The sequence below is a fragment of the Oratosquilla oratoria genome, unplaced genomic scaffold (assembly GCF_046742065.1).
Source record: "Oratosquilla oratoria isolate Oo_2021 unplaced genomic scaffold, ASM4674206v1 SCAFFOLD81, whole genome shotgun sequence".
Classification (NCBI taxonomy): Eukaryota; Metazoa; Arthropoda; class Malacostraca; order Stomatopoda; family Squillidae; genus Oratosquilla; species Oratosquilla oratoria.
The window spans coordinates 363,725-385,000 of NW_027467745.1; the positions used below are offsets into that span (position 1 = coordinate 363,725).

At 40.9% G+C, this 21,276-nt stretch overlaps 2 protein-coding genes across 7 annotated transcripts in view; one reads left to right on the forward strand and one right to left on the reverse strand.

The window, feature by feature from the left end:
- Positions 1 to 121: 121 nt before the first annotated feature.
- On the reverse strand, positions 122 to 13,190 carry LOC143024023 (uncharacterized). Of its 6 annotated transcripts, none has more exons than XR_012966244.1 (3): positions 12,235 to 12,470; positions 8,954 to 9,015; positions 122 to 1,802 (listed from the first exon to the last, which is right to left on the reverse strand). XR_012966244.1 is itself a non-coding variant. In XM_076182721.1 (3 exons), exon 3 carries the CDS (start codon positions 7,858 to 7,860, stop codon positions 6,400 to 6,402), a length of 1,461 nt encoding a protein of 486 aa, XP_076038836.1. In that variant the 5' UTR covers positions 7,861 to 8,523; positions 8,954 to 9,015; positions 13,096 to 13,190; the 3' UTR covers positions 1,822 to 6,399. The 6 variants fall into 6 exon arrangements, 4 of the variants coding, with proteins under 4 accessions (XP_076038836.1, XP_076038835.1, XP_076038834.1 ...); XR_012966243.1 differs by having other exon boundaries at positions 122 to 1,805; XM_076182721.1 differs by lacking the exons at positions 122 to 1,802; positions 12,235 to 12,470 and adding exons at positions 1,822 to 8,523; positions 13,096 to 13,190.
- A 3,870-nt stretch (positions 13,191 to 17,060) lies between these two features.
- Positions 17,061 to 21,276, forward strand: part of LOC143024021 (m-AAA protease-interacting protein 1, mitochondrial) — a 14,436-nt gene continuing 10,220 nt past the window's right edge. The window contains exon 1 of the mRNA XM_076182715.1: positions 17,061 to 17,467. Within this exon, the coding sequence (XP_076038830.1) occupies positions 17,163 to 17,467 (305 nt within the window). The 5' untranslated portion in view covers positions 17,061 to 17,162. The remainder of the gene's footprint in view (positions 17,468 to 21,276) is intronic.

A 21,276-nucleotide genomic window follows, 5' to 3' on the forward strand; every position in this document is an offset into this window, starting at 1 on the left:
GGAAGTTTAATTGTTCCTTTCAAAAAGAAATTTCATCCTGTTTACTAGTGACTGCTGATAATAATAATAATTGTTACCTTTAGTTTAATTTCTTGGAAACCTGTAGCCCCTCAGTGGCCAGCTGTATGTTTTCAACCCTCCCATAGAGTTCTGGGAAGAAACTTTGTACTGTATTAATGTGGGACTGTTACTAGGGGGTTACTAGGCTGGATAGAGTGAGAAATGAGGAGGTGAGGAGGAGAACAGGGATGAAAAAGGAGCTGGGAGATAGGGTTGATGAAAGAATATTAGGATGGTTTGGACACATGGAAAGAATGAGTGAAGAAAGACTAGTAAAAGAGGTATGGAAGGCAGATGTGGAGGGAGTGAACATGAGGGGACGTCCTAGGATGAGGTGAAGGGGGCTTTGGGGAAGAGGGGAATGTCTGTTGAGGAAGGAAGGGAGAGGACGGAAGACAGAGGTGAGTGGAGAATGGTTGTATATGGATGATGTTGTGATTGCATGAGGAGGAATGGGCAGGGGGTGGGGTTGTATGTGTGAGTAAATTTTGACGCAGCCCGAAGGGATTTCTCCCCGTCCTCTCTTTATATGCAAGGGGGGACGGAGAGGGGGGGTCACCGATTAAATGAAGCGGCCTTGCTGTGGATGTGCTGTGTCTTGCGACACTGCTTCTGACCCAGGGCAGTGGGCAGGGTGCAGGGATGACCCGTCATCCAGGAGGTGCTCAGATGAGAGGGAGGGTGGGAGGGGTGTGGAGTGTATTTAGGGATGAAATGGGTGGGAGTGTTTTTATGCCTTTCCCTTTTTGGCTACCTCCCTTGAAAGGGGGAAAAAGCCTTGGTATATGTATGTATATATGTATGTTTCTATGTTACCGGCTGAAAGTAAGAGGGGAGACAGTACTGGCTGTCAGCAATCTTTATACAAAATGTTGTTAATGTTGTTGTTATGAGCTGTAGTTTACCAGTGCTTCTATCCTTATGGACAATGTTGTACCGCTATTATGTGATATCCTATAATGCATAGGTTGGTTAGTAGTACAGTTTTCTATAGGAAGTTGTAGAGACAAAATAGAGTATGTATCTTGTCACTCGGGGATTTAGCATAGGGTCACTGTTCTTTGAGGTGGCAGATAATGGATGGGAGTTATTGCAGGGTACTGTGTAAATTGGGCAGTCAAGCAGTATGTGTAATATTATGATGGGGGCTTCACATTACAAGTGGGGAGGGGGGGGGTCATTTCCTGTCACGAACCCAATAAAATCCAAAGCGCATAAAGGCAGTACAGTAATTGGTTCTCCTTTTACAGGTTTCCAGTACCTGAGTTTTACTTTGAGATCCTGCTATTCTCTTCTTAATAGTGGGAGGTGAAGAGATACAGGATCTCTAAATAAAAACCTAGACAGTATTGGATACCTGGTGAAGTTATCCTTCACTCTTCTATCCATACTTGAACTTACCAACAATACTGTACCTACAACAACACCTAACTAGCTCCCTTGGCTACTTCCTGCAATGCACCTCTACATTACTCTTGCCTTCTAAATGAGTAATGCCAAATAAAGCCATTCAACAAGAATCTTTCTCCCACCTATCTACTCATTCAACAAATAATAACATATACAGTATACTGATGGCTTCCCACACCATATTGCCTCAATCTTCACTGCTGAATTCTGCCATCCTTATTGCCTTGTATATTGTCTAAATCTACCCTCCTGCATTATATTGGATTCACAAAGTGTTCTACAAGCAATGTCCATCCTCAAGTCCTGTCTTCCACTGGCCAACAAAATCCATACTGCTGGAATAAAGATTTTGGTGGTCAGTCTTGAAGTGTTTGCTTTGTGATGTGAATGCAATTTTATTTATGTATGATGTATTATATGGTGCAGATGGTAGGTTGTTGTAGATATTTGAATAATATACTGCATCTTTTTATCTTTTTTATTCAGTTGGAAGAGATGCAGATATTGAAATGAGATTCATGACAGATATAAGACAACTGGAGTAGTTCTTTGGGATGGCCTGAGGACTAGTACCATTGTGATGTTCTGGTTTCCAGTCAGTGAAACTCAAGACAACAATTATTAATTTAATTACTATTACATATAAATAGGTTAGATATCATAATCTTACACAATTATAAGCAAATAAATCTTGACATCCCTAATCATTAAGCAATATCCTTACACTCTCAAAACTGGCATGAAAATGGTTGATAAATTTGACTATTACCCAATAAAAAAAGGAATATTAAAAAACTGTATAATGCATTTTATGAGCATATATTAGTAACCCAAAATAATTTTATCTTGCACAACCTTCCCATCATGTTCCTTGACTGCAGCAAACCTGTTATATGAATAACATAAGAGCTATCTTGCACTTATCAACTTTAATAATAGGTTGCAACTGTAAATACAGATACATACATATACCAATGGCTTTTCCCCCTTTACAAGAGAGGTAGCCAAATTCAAAGGCAAAAATCCATTTCATCCACACATACTCCACTCCCATTAACCACCACTCCCCCCTTCTTTTCTTGGTTCCTGGATGAAGGGTCATCCCTGCATCTTGTCCACTACCCTGAGTCAGAAGCAATGTAGCAAGATGGCATATCCACAGCAAGGCTGCTTCATTTAATCTGTGACCCCCTCTCTGTCCCCTCATGCAGCACAGCATCATCCATACACAACCATTCTCCACTCACCCCTATCTTCTGTCCTTCCTCAACAGACATTCCCCTCTTTCCCAATGCCCCTTTTACCCCATCCACCCATTTCATCCTTGGTTGCCCCCTCTGCCTTCCACACCTCTTTTACTAATCTTTCTTCACTCATTCTTTCCATGTGTCCAAACCATCCCAATACTTTTTCATCAACCCTATCTTCCAACTATCTTTCCACCCCCTCTCACCTCCTCACATCCTTGTTTCTCACTCTATCCAGCTTAGTACCCCCTACCACACTTCTCAGGCATTTCATCTCAAATACATTTAAACTCTTCTTCTTATGTTCCATGTTTCTGCCCCATACAGTGCTGTTGGCACAATCACTTCATACAATCTCCTCTTAGCATCCATTCCCAAATGTCTATTTTTCATTACACTTTTTAATCCTCCCAAGGTCTTTACTTGCTTCTCTCTACATTCTACCTCCACTTCCACTCCTCCACTTCATGCCACATTTGCACCCAAGTATCTAAAGCTATCCACTTCCTCCAGTTTCTCTCCCTTAATACTTCCAATTTCCTGCCATCCTCTCCCCTTGTAATCTTACCTTACTTTTACCCATATTTATCTTCAACTTTCTTTTTTCACACGCCTTCCTAAACTTGTTCACTAACTTCCTTAATCCCTCTGATCCTGCTACAAGTGCAGTGTCATCAGCAAACAACAACTGGCTTATTTTCCATTCTCTTTCACCATCTCCAATCCCCTGCCCATTAGCCTTGCATTTACTTCTTGCACCACCCTATCCTTGTATAAATTGAATAGCCAAGGTGACATAACACATCCCTGGCAAAGTCCTACCTTTACCTCAAACCACTCACTCGCTCCATTTCTAATCCTAACACAGGCTCTACTACTCTCTTAAAACTCTTGACTGCTCTACAGCTTTCCTCCTATCCCATATATCTGCAATACCTCCCACAGTGCCTTCCTGTCTACCCTGTCATAAGCATTTTCCAAATCCATAAAGGCCCAAAATACATCTTTACCTTTTCCTAAAGCTTCCTCACATATTTGCCTTACCACAAAAATCTGATCTACACAACCCCTATCTGTCCTAAACCCACAGTTCCTCACCAATTACTCTCTTCCTCTCCTGATCCTATCAATCAAAACCCTCCCATAAGCCTTCCTAACTACACTCAACAAACTGATCCCTCTGAAACTACTACACTCACACTTGTCCCCTTTTCCCTTGTAAAGCAGAACTATACAGGCACTTCTCCAGTCCTCTGGTACTCTACCCTCCTTTAGACAAGCATTAAACAACCTCACCAGCCAGTTCATCATCACTGTACCTCCCTCTTTTAGATGCTCTGCATGACACCCATCCAACCCCTCTCATACAATTCTCATGTCCTTTTTTTTGTAACCAATCTGTGAATGCTTCTTTCCTCTCTTCTACAGCCTTTCCTTCATAATCCCACCATTCACTACCTTTCCTTCTATTTCCTCCTTATTCCACACACCATCTTTGCACACTTTGTGACCCTCTCTTTGAAACATCCCCTTTCCTCCTCCACTCCTAGTTCTAATCTATTCTTTATTCCCTCCCACTCTTCTCAGCTTCTTGTACTCCTCTTTTTCTTTCTCATTTATGCAGTTTACCTTAGGCACTTCCTTACCTTCTGTCCTTTTCCTCTTTCTTTATCCTCCACTCTAAACTTAACTTCCACCAAAAAATTATCTGATATTCCCCCACTCTCTCCCCTTAGAACACATATATCCAAAACTCTTAGAACATAAGAATGAAGGAGACTGCAAGAGACCATAAGGCCTACACTAGGCAGTTCTGTATCCATCACCATCTGTCACCCCCCATCCATAAAGTTGTCTAATCATTTCTTATTCTTACTCTTATTCTCCTCCTGGTTACCACTAGTCCATTAAAGCCCTATCTATCACCCTTCCATCCACCACCCTCTCCAATGTGTACTTATGCTTGACTTTCTTCCTAAACACTGTATTTGCCATATCAACTCTCTTTTTAGACACATTTCGCCATTATTTCTCCACTGATTTTTTCCTGAAACTTCATACTTCCCAACCACTCCATCTATTGGTTCATCTCCTACACTAGCATTGAGATCTCCCAACACCACTTCATTGATATTTCTCCCTAAACCCTCTATGCATTCATTTAAGCCTATCCAAAAACCCTACCTTTCCTCTACACTCTTCTCACTACCAGGCCCATATGCACTTACAAAAAAAACACATCTCCCTAGTTTCACCCTCATCCGCATTAACCTTGAAGAAACCTCCTTCCACTCCACCACACACTTACCCATCTCTTCACATACTAGTATAGCTACCCATTCTTTCTCTCATCCTCTCTTCACTCCTGACTCCCTCCCAACTATGCTCCCAAACTCAAACTTAGTTTCATTCAATGCCAACACACCCATCTTTTCACAAACATACTGCCTATCTCTTCCCTTTTACTCTCACCTATACCACATCCATGCACATTAAAAGACCCAAACCTTAGGGTTTTGGTTAGAAAACTCCTTCCAGACCCTCTTATGTTTTTTTTTTCCCTTATCCCTGTCCTGTTTTTGTCACCTTTTACTATACAAGTGGGAACATTTGGTGGTAGTATTCTTTCTCCCCTACCATGCTGTTCAGCAAAAAAGGAAATGAATACTCAGAGAAGTGGTACAGGACAGTATTAAGAGTGGAGGGACAACATAATGGAGGGATAGTTGCAGTATAATAAAATAGCATAATTTCTCTATGAATAGAGATTTCCTCTTTGACAGACAAAATTGTGTGGCTTTGGTCCATAGGGGTGCCCCATATGATTCTAAAGTATGAACTGCATGCTACCAAGCAGCTTTTAACCCCGCAATAACATGCAGCCAATACCCCAGATGGAGTAAATGCAGATACATCATAAAATTAAGAACCAAAGTCCTCAGCAAGAATGATTCAAAACATGGCTCAGGTTTCTAAATTTAAATCAGCACATTTCATAAAATATGACATTACTATGGTTCCAATAGCATCCACCACCAAGACCAGTGCCTCTCAATTTGAAGCCACAAGAGCATTAACATGATAAAATCAAGGTCATACTCTTTTTTGACTTCATGAGAAACTCCATTTGTGCTAATGCCATTACATTTTACTTACATTTGCCAGCTCAGTGACAAATGGCTTGGTAGGTTTACAGTCAACACTTGTCCTAAAATTAGATCCCTAGAACATGAAAATGAAGACTTACAATCCGTAGTTTTATGGGTCTTTTACCCTCTACAAATTTGCATATAGATATCAAGATCACCAGAACATAAAGCTTCACAATGCATATATATATATGACGATTGTCTCTTTTGTAAGTTTGCATACATCTTTTCAGAAACCCAGAAATACCTTCTCCCATATGCAAGTATGCAAATGATTATTCAAGAATATCAGACTTGGAAAATTAAACTTTGCAGAAAGTGCTAATACAGAGTTCTTCATATTTCAGTTTAGCTGACTTGCTAAATGAAGTTTCCAAAAAAAGAGAAGAGCCACAAGGTTTCTCCCCTGTGTCTTGTGTCTTTTCAAAGTACCTGATAGGGAAATTAAGTTCTACAAACAAGGCATAGTTTCCCAGTGTGAGTTTTTATCATTTTTCTAAGTACAAGATTTAGAAAACAAAGCTTCATATACATCAGCAAGGCTTCTTTTCTATATGAGCTTTCATATGGGTCCTCACAGCACCTGAATGTGAAAATGAAGACTCGCAAAGGGTGCACTGGTAAGGCCTTTCCCCTGTGTGGGTTCTCATGTGTCTTTTCAGGTTGCCAGATTGCGAAAACGAAGAAACACACACAGTACACTGGTAAGGCTTTTCACCCGTGTGAGTTCTCATATGAATGATGAGAGTGCCCGACTCAGAAAATGAAGCTTTACAAAGAGTACACTTGTGAGGTCTCTCCCCTGTGTGAGTTCTCATGTGCTTCTCCAGAGAATTTGAGAGGAGAAACGAAGCTTTACAAATACTACATTCGTGAGACCTCTCCCCTGCATGAGTTCTCATATGATTTTTCAAATTACCCGACTGAGAGAAAGAGGATTCGCAAAGACTACACTTGTAAGGCCTCTCCCCCGTGTGAGTCCTGAGGTGTTTCTTGAGAGTGCCCGGACGAGAAAACGAATCTTTGCACACGCTACATTCGTAAGGTCTCTCTCCTGTGTGAGTCATCATATGATTTTTCAGAGTACCTACACTCGAAAATGTCGATTCGCAAAGAGTACATTTATGAGGCTTTTCCCCTGTGTGAGTCCTCATGTGGCTTTTCAAACCGTTCGACTGGGAAAAGGACGACTCACAAAGAGAGCATCTAAAAGGCTTTTCCCCTGTGTGAATCCTCATGTGTTTTTTGAGAGCACCACCGTGAGAAAAGGTCGACTTGCACAGAGAACATTTATGAGGCTTCTCCCCTGCGTGAGTTCTCATATGAATGATGAGACTACTAGACTCAAAAAACAGAGCTCTACAAACAACACATTCATGGGGCCTCTCTCCTGTGTGAGTTTTCATGTGCTTTTTCAGAACTTTGGACTGAGAAAATGAAACTTTACAAATAGTACATTCATGGGTCATCTCTCCTGCATGAGCTTTCATATGATTGATTAAATAACTTGACTGAGAGAAGGAAGCTTTACATATGGTGCATTCATAGGGTTTCTCCCCTGTATGGGTTCTCATGTGATTGATCAGATTCCCGTACTCGGAGAAAGACGACGTACAAAGAGTACACACATGAGGCTTCTCCCCTGTGTGAGTTCTCATGTGTCTATTCAGAGAACCTGAATGAGAAAATGAAGCTCGACAAACAGTACAAACATGAGGCTTCTCTCCTGTGTGTGTTCTCATATGTCTATTCAGAGAACCTGAATGAGAAAATGAAGCTTTACAAACACTACATTCATGAGGCTTCTCCCCTGTGTGTGTCCTTATATGACTCTTCAGAGTACCTGACTGAGAAAAAGAAGCCTTACAAATACTACATTCATAAGGCTTCTCACCTGTGTGAGTTCTCATATGAAGTTTTAGAGAACCTGACTGGGAAAATGAAGCTTTACAAATAGTACAATCATGAGGCTTTCCTGCAATATGAGTTTTCATAGTTACAGTTTTTGAGAGTACCAGATGCAGAAAATGAAGATTTACAAACTACCTTTATGGGGGTTTTCCCTTGTGCGGTTTTTGTATGATCCTTCGCATAATCAGACTTAGAAAATTTATTTCCCTATTTCTTTCCTTCAGTACTTGTGAGGGTTCTTAGTGCTTTCATATGACTTTTCAGATGACCTCATGCAGAAAATGTGGCGTCACTGTTTTTCTTAGCTTTTCACCTGCATGACTTTCCAAATAGATATTCAAATTACACCATGAAAATGTACTTGGGAAAAAAAAAAAAATGAGGCCTCTTCCTTCTGTGTTCTCATAAGCCTGTTCAGACCACTGCACTTCAAAAGCAAAACTTCATAAAGAATACACTTACAAGATTTTTCCAATGTGTGAGTTTGTGGCTATTAAGATTGTCAGAATGAAGCTTCACAACAGAGAACATTTGAGTGCAAGTTCTGGTATGTCTTTTCTCACCAATGCAAGTTTTCATATGGATCTTAAGATAATGCAATTTTCAAAGTACCAGAGAGGGATGTGAAATTTTACTGGGCACATTCATGAGGCTTCTCCTGTGAATGATTTTTGGTTTCATGGTTTTCCAGGTTACCAGATTTGGAAACTTCAGAAGAAGTACAGTACATCTTAAAGGTTTCTCACCTGTAAAATATTTGATTGACTGTATGAATCCACATCCACTTAACATGATTGAAAAAAGGGGTACTCAAACCTTAAAATATTTGTATGGCTTCTGACCTGTGTAAATAAAATTGTTGTTATAAATTATGGTTCTTGAAATATCAAGCCAACAAAGAGAAAATTTACACAAATTCTTGTCTGCTTATCCTGATATAAGATTTCATGGGCCTATGCTGAAACATGCTAATAAAAAGCTACATATATATGGTTTCTCATTTTTATAAGAATCATTCTATCAGTGTCCATAGTTTACACAAAAAAATGAAAGAATTGATACTTGTCAATCCAAACATGAATCTGACAAAGAAAAATACTGAAAAGTTACAACTTGATGTTTTTTAAGTTCTCTCAAATAAAACCTTGAAATATGCAAGACAATTTCTTCTACTACCTTTTTACAGCTAATGAACAATTCCTTCACAAGGGTGAACCTGAATGTCATGCTCTTGCACTCTGAAAAATAAAAATATACATATATATTAACATATATATAAATATACATACATGCATATACCAATGACTTTTTCCCCCTTACAAGGGAGGTAGCCAAAGTCAAAGGCAAAAATCCACTCCCACCCATTTCATCCCCACATATTCCTCCCATTCATCAGCCCTCCCTCCCTCTTTTCTTGACTTGTCCTGGATGACGGGTCATCCCTGCATCTTGCCCAATGCCCTGGGTCAGAAGAAATGCAGCTAGACACAGCACATCCACAGCTAGGCCACTTCATTTAATTGGTGACCCCCTCTGTGTCTCCTCATGCAGAAAAATAGATGGTGAGAAATTCCTCTTCTGGCAGTCAAAATATCATTCACATGTAACCACTCCCTAAACCACCCCATCCTTGCTCAACAGACATACCCTTTTGGAATTTTTGTGCATATCGGTGTTTTATATTTGGTTGGTAATACTGCATTGGTGGATGGCCTATCTGAATTGATACAGTAAAAAACTCATTGTGTAAGGTCAACTAGAAGAGTGTTGAGTGCAGTAGCCTAAAACAGTGTTGTGATTTGGCAAGGGGAATATGTGGTGTAACGAGCTGTAATATGAGGCATTCTATGACTCTGGAGGGGGTGCAGAGAAGTGTGATTGGGTGGTGATGCTGGAACTGTTGAATCTTTGTTGGGTTTGGGGATTGATGATTTTCCCATGCTTCCAGATGTTGGGTACTGTACAGTGTTGTTTGAATAGCTGTAGTTTGCAATGCTGGTGAGTGCATGTATTCTGTATGGTCCTAGGTGTTTTAGATGCAGATGAGTGCTTGAGGTCATGGATTATAGTTTTCATCTGGCTATATATGAAGGGTGCTTAGTCCAAGTCTGTGGGGACATCTTTCTTACATTGGTTGATATGCTGGTTGTCAGGATGAGGGATGAGATGGGTTGTCTGTGCAAAATGATTTACAACTGTTTGCTTATTGTCTGTTTGAGGGTAGTGTGATTGTTTTTGTGGTGATTGCTGTATGAGAATGTGGTGTATTACTGTTGGATAATGTGATGTTGTTGAGTGTCTTGTACAATTTTTTGGTGTTTGTTTCATGATTAAGTGTGCTGACAAATGCATGCCAATTTAGTTTTTTTGTTCATCTCATTTTGTTGATCTCAGTGTCAAGTGATTTCTTTGATCTGTTTTGTTCTTAGGGATAGGTGTGGGGGTGTTGTGTTTGTGCTGTCTGATGAGGCTTTGGATTTCTGATGTGAAGTTTGGGTTGTGTGATTTTCTCTTGCTTCTGGGAGTGTAATTCTTGCCTGCATTTTGTATGGGTGTGTTGAAGGTGTGTACAACAGTGTCTATGTCTGTGATTGGTGCACTGTTCAGTATCTCAAAATGTTGTTCCGTCTCATCAGTGAAAGCTTCCCAGTTTGCTATTTTGTAGTTGATGTATATCTGTCTGTGGCCAACTGGGGTGTATTGTGTTTTAGTAGTGATGATTAGTGGTCAGACCCAAGGGCTCCAACTACTTTCCAAGATGATGTTGGGGTTAAACAGTGGGAACAGAAGATGATGTCAGGAGAGGAGGGGATGTGCAGGGTTTGCTGAGGGATGTGTGTGCAATTATGGGTGTTGTTCATGGTGGTTAATAAGTAAAGTTGTGTCTGTAAATCAAACACTTTGTCCAATTCAGGGTTGACATATAAGGCCAGAAGTCACCACCTAGGATAAGGTTGGGGAGGGTGGTGAGTTAGCTGAGGTTAGGGTTGAAGTTCTTGGGAACTGTGAAGGATGATTGTGGGGGGATGTACAAGTTGCTATTGTGATTTTGAGGTCCTATGCACTAATCTTTCTAAAAATAAACAAATAAAATAAATAATAAAATAAATGACGTGTGGGGGAAAAATATAATAATAAAAATATCATGATTGTAGTTACTGGGATTCCAAAACAATATCACTAAACTTACATTTAATTAATTTTGAAGTACAACCTTGAAATTCAATGATATGACAAGGAAATGCAAGGCTATAGGGTATTTATAAGGATGTTTACCAGTCACTCAGATGCATTTCTTACCTACATCATCACATAGCTCTCACTATTCTGAGTATTTTGAACCCCATTAACAAGTACCACAATTTAATAGTAATGTCAGTAGCAATTTTTTTTAAAATTGAGTGTTTTTTGGTGAGGGCTGCAGTGCAGAGTAGCACACCCACACATCAAAAAGATGTTAAGGAGTAGATGACACTGCCTGGGACATGAGGCAAATTCCTCTGTCAGTGTTTAGCCAGATATTAATTCATCAAAGCCCACAAAGAGGAAACATCAATGTTTTCCTTATCCAGGTGGCACTGCTCTATCCCCCACAGTATCACACAAGCACATTTTTCATTTTTTTTCTGGAAGATATTTCTATGGAATTGTTACATTAGGTTAGGTTGGGAGCTATTGAACAACATAAGTTTCATGTTCAATATCCACGTTTGCATGATTCTGGAATTTTACCTAAGTTAGGTTAGGTGCAGGTGTGCTACTCTGCACCATACCCCCCCCATTAAACACTTTTTAAAAAACGTTAATGACATTACCAATTTGTAGTACTTATTTCTGGGATTCAAAATACTCGGAATGATGAGCTATCCAATGATATTGATAAGAATTGCATCTGTGAGACTGGCACTCATCTTTATGTTTACTGGCTTCTGCTCCATGGCACAGTGGACGAGGAGGTGAAGTGAGACCATCTGGTCCTGGATTCGAGTCCTGACCATATGTGATATGAGTACGAGTTGACCGTAGAGCATAACTTTCAAACTTAATTAATTTATGAATGTTATGTACTAAACAAGTTACAGCCGAGTAACACAAAAATTTAATTTCAGGCACTTAATTCATCTAGCTGGCTATTTACTGGAGTCAGGTATAGGCTTCTTAAGAACATAAGAATGAAGGAGACTCCAAGAGACTATAAGACCTACACTAGGCAGTTCCATGTCCATTAGCACTTGTCATGCAAAAGGGTAAAGGAATAACACGAATTTTAATTTGTAGATTCTGTTAAGCAGTTGCTAGTGTCATACTATATTTTCTGGTCAAAATTTCGGGTAACCCTCTATGTACATTGTTCTAGCAATATTGTGTATGCAGGCCATCACAACCCACCTTACAACCCCAATCTCCTTCACAACTGCTCTGTAATAGTCTCTTTACACTTCCCCACCTCCTCTTACCTCCTTCATTGCGTTGATATTATTATTATTTACATATCAGGCTTGTCATGGGAGGAGCACTGGCGCACAAACGTTGTGCTTATGAGCGTCTTCAGGCTGTTAACGTTAGGGTATGTTGCGCTGTCAAACGTACGATCTTCTGAGTAAATTATTATTGTGCATACACAGCCAGATCGTGGAGTGTGTCCATGTAAACACCAGCAATACGAGGTCCTACACTTTACTGTGGCCGCCGAAAATTAATGCACCACAGTTCTACATCTTTTGTTACGATTTATCATGCCACTAACAGTACACAGAGAACACAAGTGAAACAGACGATAGTCTATCTGCATAAGGGAGTTAGCCACCCAAGACACGCGACTGGTATCCGGACAAAATACCACTGAACATAGTGGTATACAGTTCCATATTATCATACTCATCACAAAACTAACATTAATGAAAAAAATGCACTTCTATTGGATTTGTTCTTATTGACGGAAACAAGGTCATCATATTAAGACAACAGGGCAGGACTCGCAGTAATGGATTTACACTGGCCAAATTTAGATTTAAGAAGTAGACAATAATTAGTTTACTAATAGGATGGTCAACGAATGGAATAGACTTAGTAACCATCAGCTGTTTTAAGAAACTGTTAGACAACTTTATGGATGGGGATGACAGGTGGTAATGGACATGGAACTGCCTAGTGTAGGCCTTATGGTCCCTTGTAGTATCCTTCATATGTTGTAAATTCTAGTTCTCCTTCGTTCGTGACCGTACGAGTCCTCGGCGATTATTGAAAACCACCAATGCGATATACAAGTGCTTTATTCACAATGTCAATTATAGAAATCCAGAATTCTTTCTCCTCACCATTCATACGTCACTCCTTCACATAATCCAGCATCTCTCTATAAGCAGACGGACAACCACGCCACAAGAACAGGATTTCTCTTCCTCTCTCTCGCACACTGCCCCCCCCCACACACACACACCGGGTACTCCTGGTCGTCACCTACTTCCACCCACACGCGCGCGCACGCACGGGGTGGGGGGTGGAGGTGTCGCTCCTGCAATCACACAAATCACTCTCTTTATACCTACGAATGCGGGTACGCAGGCTTCCGGAAAGTGGCCCATACACGATCAATTATATTGCGCAATTTCATTGTCAATACTCTGAATTGACAATTGAATTGACCGTGTATGGGCGATACATCGCCCATACACAGTCAAATTGATCGTGTATGGGCCGCTTAACACACACGCACACACACATAATCAAGCTTGTACGACAGTGAAGCGATCACACGTGTATTTGTAACACTGCCCCCTCTTCCATTCAGTCGCTAAATGACTAAGCCAATGCAAACTTCTATTTCATTTCTACGAGAGGACCATCCTTAATTTCACAACGTAACAGTTCTTAGCCAATACCCTTCGGGTTCTGCAGGACTCGAACCGTGGGTCCTACTTGCGCCCATATTGGAGCACAAATTTCTCTACCAGCTGCTCCACGGGCAACCGCCAACCGTAGAGGCAGTTGCTTGAGAAGCAGACCGTCCATGGTGTGGATTCGTCGTTTCACCAGGCCCGTTCTGTCCAAGTCGTGTTTTTTTTCCTGCGAGAACACGTCAGCGTAGCAAGCCACTAATTTTCTATCCTCCCTGCTGCTCTGTCAAGCAAACTGTGTTCCCCTTCCACAGACCCTACAGGTAGGTAGGTGGGCAGAAATCACCACGCTATTCACCACTGTCTCGCCCTGACCACTAGTAATCGCTCCATTTACCACATTACACCTTTCCAGCGTGCGTCCTACTTGTAGTAACAATGCCTCTACTGGATTCCTCTTGGCAATACGACCGCGGTGGCTGCCCTCGGAAGGCGGCGGCGCGGCGGGGCATTCTCCATCATCGCCACCACATTCGACCAGGGGAACGACACTCCTCCCGGCCCCCATGGTCATTTCCCCTAAGTCCAGCACAACTCTAGTCTGTTGTAGACAGTCCAGTCCCAGCAGGTTCTCTTCCAAGTCGCCAATGTGCACCGGGTAGTTTCTCCTCTGTTCCGCCAACCTCCACCATGGCGGTCATTGGCCCTCTCGAGTCGGTGCAGCTACTGTCGTATCACTTGGGGAGCCACTGACATCATCTCTCAGTACCCGTATCCACCGTCAGGTTACAGGGTCTGCCGTTTACCTGTCCCTTCCCTGCACCTGGGCAGAATGGGCGTCGCTGGCGTGCCACCTCACAGAGCGGGGCTTTTCTGCCGGTGGCTGGTTGGCCTCGACTGCCAGCCCCTGCCGGTTTTCCGCAGCCTCCACGGTTGCGGCCGCACTGTCTTGACTCCTATGTTGCTGTCCACAGTGCCAGCATCATGGAACATGGCGGTACTGCTTCGCTCTAGTGCCCCTTGGTCCGGCCCCAGCATCACCTACATGTAGGCACTATCTCTGTATGTGGCCCGTTTTTACGCACCAGTAGCACCGGCCCCGAAAGGGACGTAGGGAGGATTGGGGAGGAGGAGCAGAAGGCGCGAGGCAGCGTCTTACTCACTCAGTCCCGCCGAACGCACACCGGGCCATAGACGCTGGGGTTCATCGTGGGCCCAGCCCTACAAGCTTGCAGAAAAGACTCGATTTAAGGGCCTCCTGGAAGGTCTTGGAGTGCGTCTGCTCAATGTAGAGACGTACCTGCGGGTTGTCCACCGTACCCACAAACTGATCTCTCAGCAGCACTCCCATTATGTCTTCCGTGGCTTCCGGGTATGGCCTCCTCACCACCAGTTCCAGGTCCTGAGCAAGGAAGGAGAGGAACCCGCCAGGGCCCCTCATCCTTGACCTGAATTTCGCCCGGTACAACTCAGCCTGGTGCTGGTGGCCATATCTCTTGCTGAGTGCAACGTTGACGTGGCTGGACGAGGTATGGTGAGAGGCGGACAACTGATTCAGAAACCCTAGTTTACTGCCCCATTGTATGATTTATTTTTGATATTTGGAATCAGTTTTGTGGTTCACCGTTGTACTTTTTCCAATCTGTCAATGTCTTTAATGAGATTCGGTGACCATACGAACAACGACGACGATGTCGGCAAGGGGCACCATCGAGGCTGCGTCCGCCGGCGAACCCACCGAGTGGTGCTGCTGCTCCCGAATGGTGCCGAAAAGAGACGGAGGAAAACCTCGTCGTTAGGTCGACTTCCAGCGCCTCAACTGCGCCAGCCTGAGGGAGGGACACCACACCAGGCCGCCCTTTGACTTTTTCACCAGTGTAGTACCTGAGCACTCGTTCAAGACCGTGACAGGTGCATACTCGGGCTACCACCGAGTCCCCCTCGACAAAGAAAGCCGCAAACTTACAACATTCACTAGCCCCCTGGGGCTATTTCACTACATGGGTGATGACATGGTGACAACCATTGAAAGTTTGATCCAGGGCCTACAGTAGACTGCAATGCGCAGCGGTGATGTGGTCACAATACCTAAAAAAAAAAAGAAACAGAGAGAGAGAGTACATCATGTGGCAACCAAGGTGATCCCTCGTATAAAAGACACGAGGAAAGATATATACGAGGAACTGGGAGTTCCCACCTTGGAAGGACGAAGAGAGGGGTTCTCAACCTGGTGTTCGCGGGACTTTTTTCCAGGGGGGTACTTACAGTAGATGACTATGTAGCGAAAGATGACTTAAACAACTAAATCTGCAGAGAACATTGTACATTGTTTGTGATATCAATGCTAACTGATGAATAAAGTCATTACAATTTGAACCATTTGATACTCATTGCGCTGCCTATGTATATCTGATTAGTTTTGTTATATTACCGTTTTCTATATTCTGAGTCAGGTTAATGGAGGTACGGGACGATGGTTTGAAGATTCTCGGGGTACGTAGAAAACGGGAAAAAAGGTTGAGAACCCCAGTCATATACAAACTGGAAACGAGTTTAGAGAGAGTGGACAGAAAATCATTATTGGTATGAGAAGAAAGGTCGACAAGAGATCATTGGAAAAAATATGTCAGGAAATATAGCTTTCCACCTAGAAGTGTACTTGTGGAAAGTAAGGTGGTAATCTAACCCAAGAATTTAATGCAAGATTCGCAAGTGGAGGAACAGAGACCGGAACCCATGAACATTGCTCCAACAACGTGCTCTGCATCTCATGTACTGTAACCGACTTCACGGCGTGGTGGTATCGTACTCGACTGCTATTTCAGCGATTCGAACTCGAGACCCGACCAGGTCTGAAAACATTTTAGCATCATTGCACAGCGAGCAGGCACTAACCAAGGTGGGCAAGTAGTTTGGGTTGTCTGTGTGTGAGGTCACAGCATTGCCCACAAATCAGGGCAGGGTAATGCTGATCGCAAGTCCAACATGTGATCCAAGGTCATGGTGAATCACATGTTTCTGAGTTGATGTTCACGAAATACACTGGTAACAGACCTTGACTGAGTCGTGCAGAACAGCTGCTGGACTGATACACATTTATTCCAACGATGCTCCCATGATTCTCCGAAAGCAAAAAATTGCCGAGACACCTCTTCAAGTCGGCATTCAGCGTCATGTTTCACAATTGTGCAGCAAGCAGGAACAGAAGTGACACATATATTCAAATCTTAGTCCTCCTGCATAAATATCGACGCTATATACTCTGGAGTGAATTAAAATTAATGTAGGCCATACCCACATGCCATGCAGTTCTACTGGTGACGGAGCGATTTATGGGATGAGAAAGTGAAATTAGAAAAAAACACAAATGACAATAATCTCAAACTAGGTCTACAGTTAGAAAAATCACTGTGTGTGAAAAACATTTAATTCAGTAAAGATATTAGAATATATATTTTTATATTTCATGGAACTTCGAATGTACTTATTGTTATTGTTGACATTCGTAACCTAAAAGAAGTGATATATGGTAGTTCTGAGGAAGAAGGATGTGGAGAAATGTATATCATCAATCAAGGCAAAATATTGGAATTAACATATTAGTATTGAAACGAAGGATTTTCCAAAGAAGCATTCATGAACAGAAAAAACCACTGTTCAGTCACGTCAACACAGGGTCAAGCTCTCAGAGGTTAAACCCTACACAGGTTCCACACACACGTCTATTAAAGGCGTTAAGAATACCACGAGAACGTAAATATGCATCGGAGAAAATTCAACTTCCTGTCCATAGATTTCCACTGTGTTGCCCACACATCAACGATCATTTGACAGAACAAATAAGATGTTACAGGTTTGTCTTGAGTGTACTGTGATTGTCTTGGTCTTGGACTTGGTCCTGTTCCTCATGAACTTTTTGGATTTTGATATCAGGATTTCAGGAACTACTGCATTATGTAAAATATTTAACATTGGACCATAATCATATGCATTTTTTATGTTTTATATAAATCTGTTTGGAAGAAATTAGGATATTATTTTAAAGAAGTGCACACCGTGATATATATAGCAATAGAAAAATATTAATTTTGCAAATTATAATACATTAACATAATATACATCTTTCTAGGCAGAAATTAATAACAAAAAACCCTGCAACGGTAGATTCGCGACACCATATTGTCATTTGTAGTCTTGTCAATGTCAATTTGATGATGACATTGATGTTATGTACCAGGTGTTCTCCCACTCCAAGTGATGTCACTAGACTACATATTTTTAAAACAGTACTACAGGGCTGAAATTCATGCTTTTCTTCAAGAAACTCCTCTACACCCCCCCTCCCCCAGTCCAATTGGATGCCAAAACTGGATGTCAATATCCCTGATGACCAGGACAACCCTGATGACCTTTAGAATTATAGGTACTGCATATACTAAATACAGATTAGGTTAGGTAAGACTAGACAAATTTATCATACTTTAATTTCTTCAATCTCTGCATTAATCAAAACAAAGATGGCATCTCAAGCAGTCACTGTGGCTCTATTCATTAGTGTATTGCATTTAGCAACTTTTTCTATTATACTTCTGCAAAGAAAAATGTAGGTAAACTTGCATTTCCGTACAATATAACTCACGACCTCCAGAAATATTTTTTCAAGTTAATTTTTATGTTTTTCCAATGATTCTGGTATTAGTTATTGGCAGAAATTACTTGTTTTTTGATGCTTTATCTTTTAAAAGATACAGAAATACACAAATGATTTTGTTAGATTTTTAGTTTCGACCATGGGCGGAATATAGCAATAGAAAATTAAGTATTAATTTTGTAAATTATAATGTATCAACCTAATATGCAATTTTATGAGCGGAAATAAAAAACAAAAAAGGTGCTAAAACAGATTTTGTAAGTAACGAAGTTGTGTCAGACGAATGGTACGCCATGTTTGTTATGATAGATGCCGACGTTGAAGAAATAAAAGGAGGGTAGATTCGTCTAACCTAAACTAAACTAACCTAATCTAACCTAACCTAACCTAATGTAACCTAACCTGTGTTTAATAAATCGTTACCTGCAAATTAAATGTCATCCTGCTCGTCCTCGTTGTTGTCGTCATGAGATACATTGCCAGGCTTTTCAACCACTCTCTCAGCTTGCACGGTATACAAAGTTCTTGCAGCTTGAAGGAATTTATGTATCTCTGCTCCATAACATTCTTTCAAGAAAATGTACCTGGCGAGGTACTGTCGGAAGTACTGAGGCCGTCAATTGACAGACAAGATGGTGTCCCGATCCTATGCTGCCGACTTCATTCATTAGCATATTTGCTTGTAGCAAGGTATTTTTTATTTTCATTTCCGCTCACAAAATTGCATATTATATTGATACATTTTAATTTACAAAATTAATCATTAATTTTCTATTGCTATATTGCGCCCATGGTCGAAACTAAAAAAATACCATAATTTCCAAGGTCATTTAGACTTGTGTTTATAAAGTGCTATTAACCTAACCAAATCCCTTATTGAATATTGTACCAAAAGGTAATTGTGATGTTTGTAGTGATGGACTCCCAAATTTTCTAACCTAACCAAACTTAACCAAATCTAACCTAACCCACCAAACTATAACCTAACCTAACCTAATCTAACCTAACTTACTCAACCTAATCCCCAACTTGGGATCCCTCCGGGTGTATGGGTGTTCCCAACCCAGAACCCCTAAACCTTGCAAATTCTTAGCTGTTTCCTACCGGTACCTGTTTGTTGTCAGCTGGTTGATGGGCGGGAGTTATCAGGTGATGAGCTATCTCCTGATTTACTTAGTTGTATCTAACGGGAAGGGGAGCTATGCTCGTAGTGTCCCTTCTCTGTATCTCGCCATATCTAATTTGCTCTTAAATTTGTGTATTGTTTTGCACACACTATTGTTTTGTCTAGTGTGTTCCATACATCCACCACTCTGTGGGGAAAGCTGTTCTTTTTCAGGTCTCTTCTATAACTGTCCTTTTTGAGCTTCCTTCCATGTCCTCTTCTGTTTCTCTTATCCCAATTTAGTAAGTCTTCTCTATCAAGGACTTCTATACCTCTCATAATTCTGTAGATGGCCAACAAGTCATGTCTTTCTCTTCTTTGTTCCAGGGTTGGTAATTCTAGTATTGACAATCTGTCTTCATATGACAGTTTTGATAGTGTTGGGGCCAGCTTTGTGGTTGCTCTCTGGATTCTCTCAATTTTCCTTATATTCTTTTTAGTACTGGGTGACCATAGTATTGCTTTGTACTCAATTTTGGCCTTATCTTCCTGTTGATTCTCGTGTGGCTTGTACAGATTATCAGCAGCAACCATAAATCAATGATAAATTTTAGAATCCTCAAAGGAATGGATGAATGACTACCTAGCAAAATACTGTTCAAAGTATTCACTCACCATACCAGGGCATTTCGTCCACTTTTTGATCTCCAATAATCATATGGACAGCCAGGACACGTAATTGACACAACTGCCATTGTGACTCTCAGATTCAAGCTGAGTGTGCTTCCCCTCACTTTACAAACCACTGCAGAGGACATTTGAAATAATGATCGCTAATGAGTGTCTCATCTCTGATTGGTCATGACATGATGATTGGGTGGCATATGCATCTGGTAAACAAACAGATGAATGGACAGGAGTGATTTGAAGACAGAGGTAGGCAGTTTGAGGTGGTAGGATCCCCAATTTTTTTTCATTGAATTAGATTAATTATCTCATTTATTATTGGTTCTCCCAATATGATTTAGTGGTTCAAAATGATTGTAATTATGGGCTCTGTCAGATGATATATTCAAAAACATACTATTGCATACTGTACAGAAATGCAGATATACCAAAATGTATATTACATTGATGTATTATAATTTACAAAATAAATATTTAATTTCCTATTGCTATATTGTGTAGTGTGCACTTCTATAAATTTACTGAAATTAGAGGGGTCTTCTGAATTATGATTTCTATAGTAGATTTCTTAAGTTTGAACATACCATTGAACAGAAACAGTAGTAAAAGCTACTATTGATGACTAATAGGTAATTTGATAATTATTTTTAATTGGTAATCAGTTCCACCTCTTGGTAAATGACAAGTAGTCAAATGCAGTGATCACTAGGGTAGGTTATGTGGTATATTTCTCTATGAATAGAGATTTCCCCATCACAGACAAAATTATGTGTGACTCTGTTTCATAGGGGTGCCCCATATAGACCCTAAAGTATCAGCTGCATGCTACTGAGCAGCTTTTAACCCCACCATAACATGCAGCCAATACTCCAGACGGACACCATGGTGTCACGTAGAGGCACAAATGGTACAAGGTGTTCTATAGTCTGAATAATTTATTTATTTTCTTACAGATATAACTTTCCAACATATAAAATTTGATGTAAGTTTATCTTGTGATCCAGGCTGGTATTGGTCATACTATATTCTATGAGGTTCTTCACAATAATGTTGTTGCTAAAAGTGGTTTGGGTGTTGTCCCAGTGAACTGGGTGATTATTTTGATCTAAATGTATGAATATATCACTAGAGTTATGAACTTCCTTTACATATTTCTTGTGTTATTCAATTCTGATTTTTGAAGGTATGGCAGTTTAGCCTACATGAAATTTATTTGATG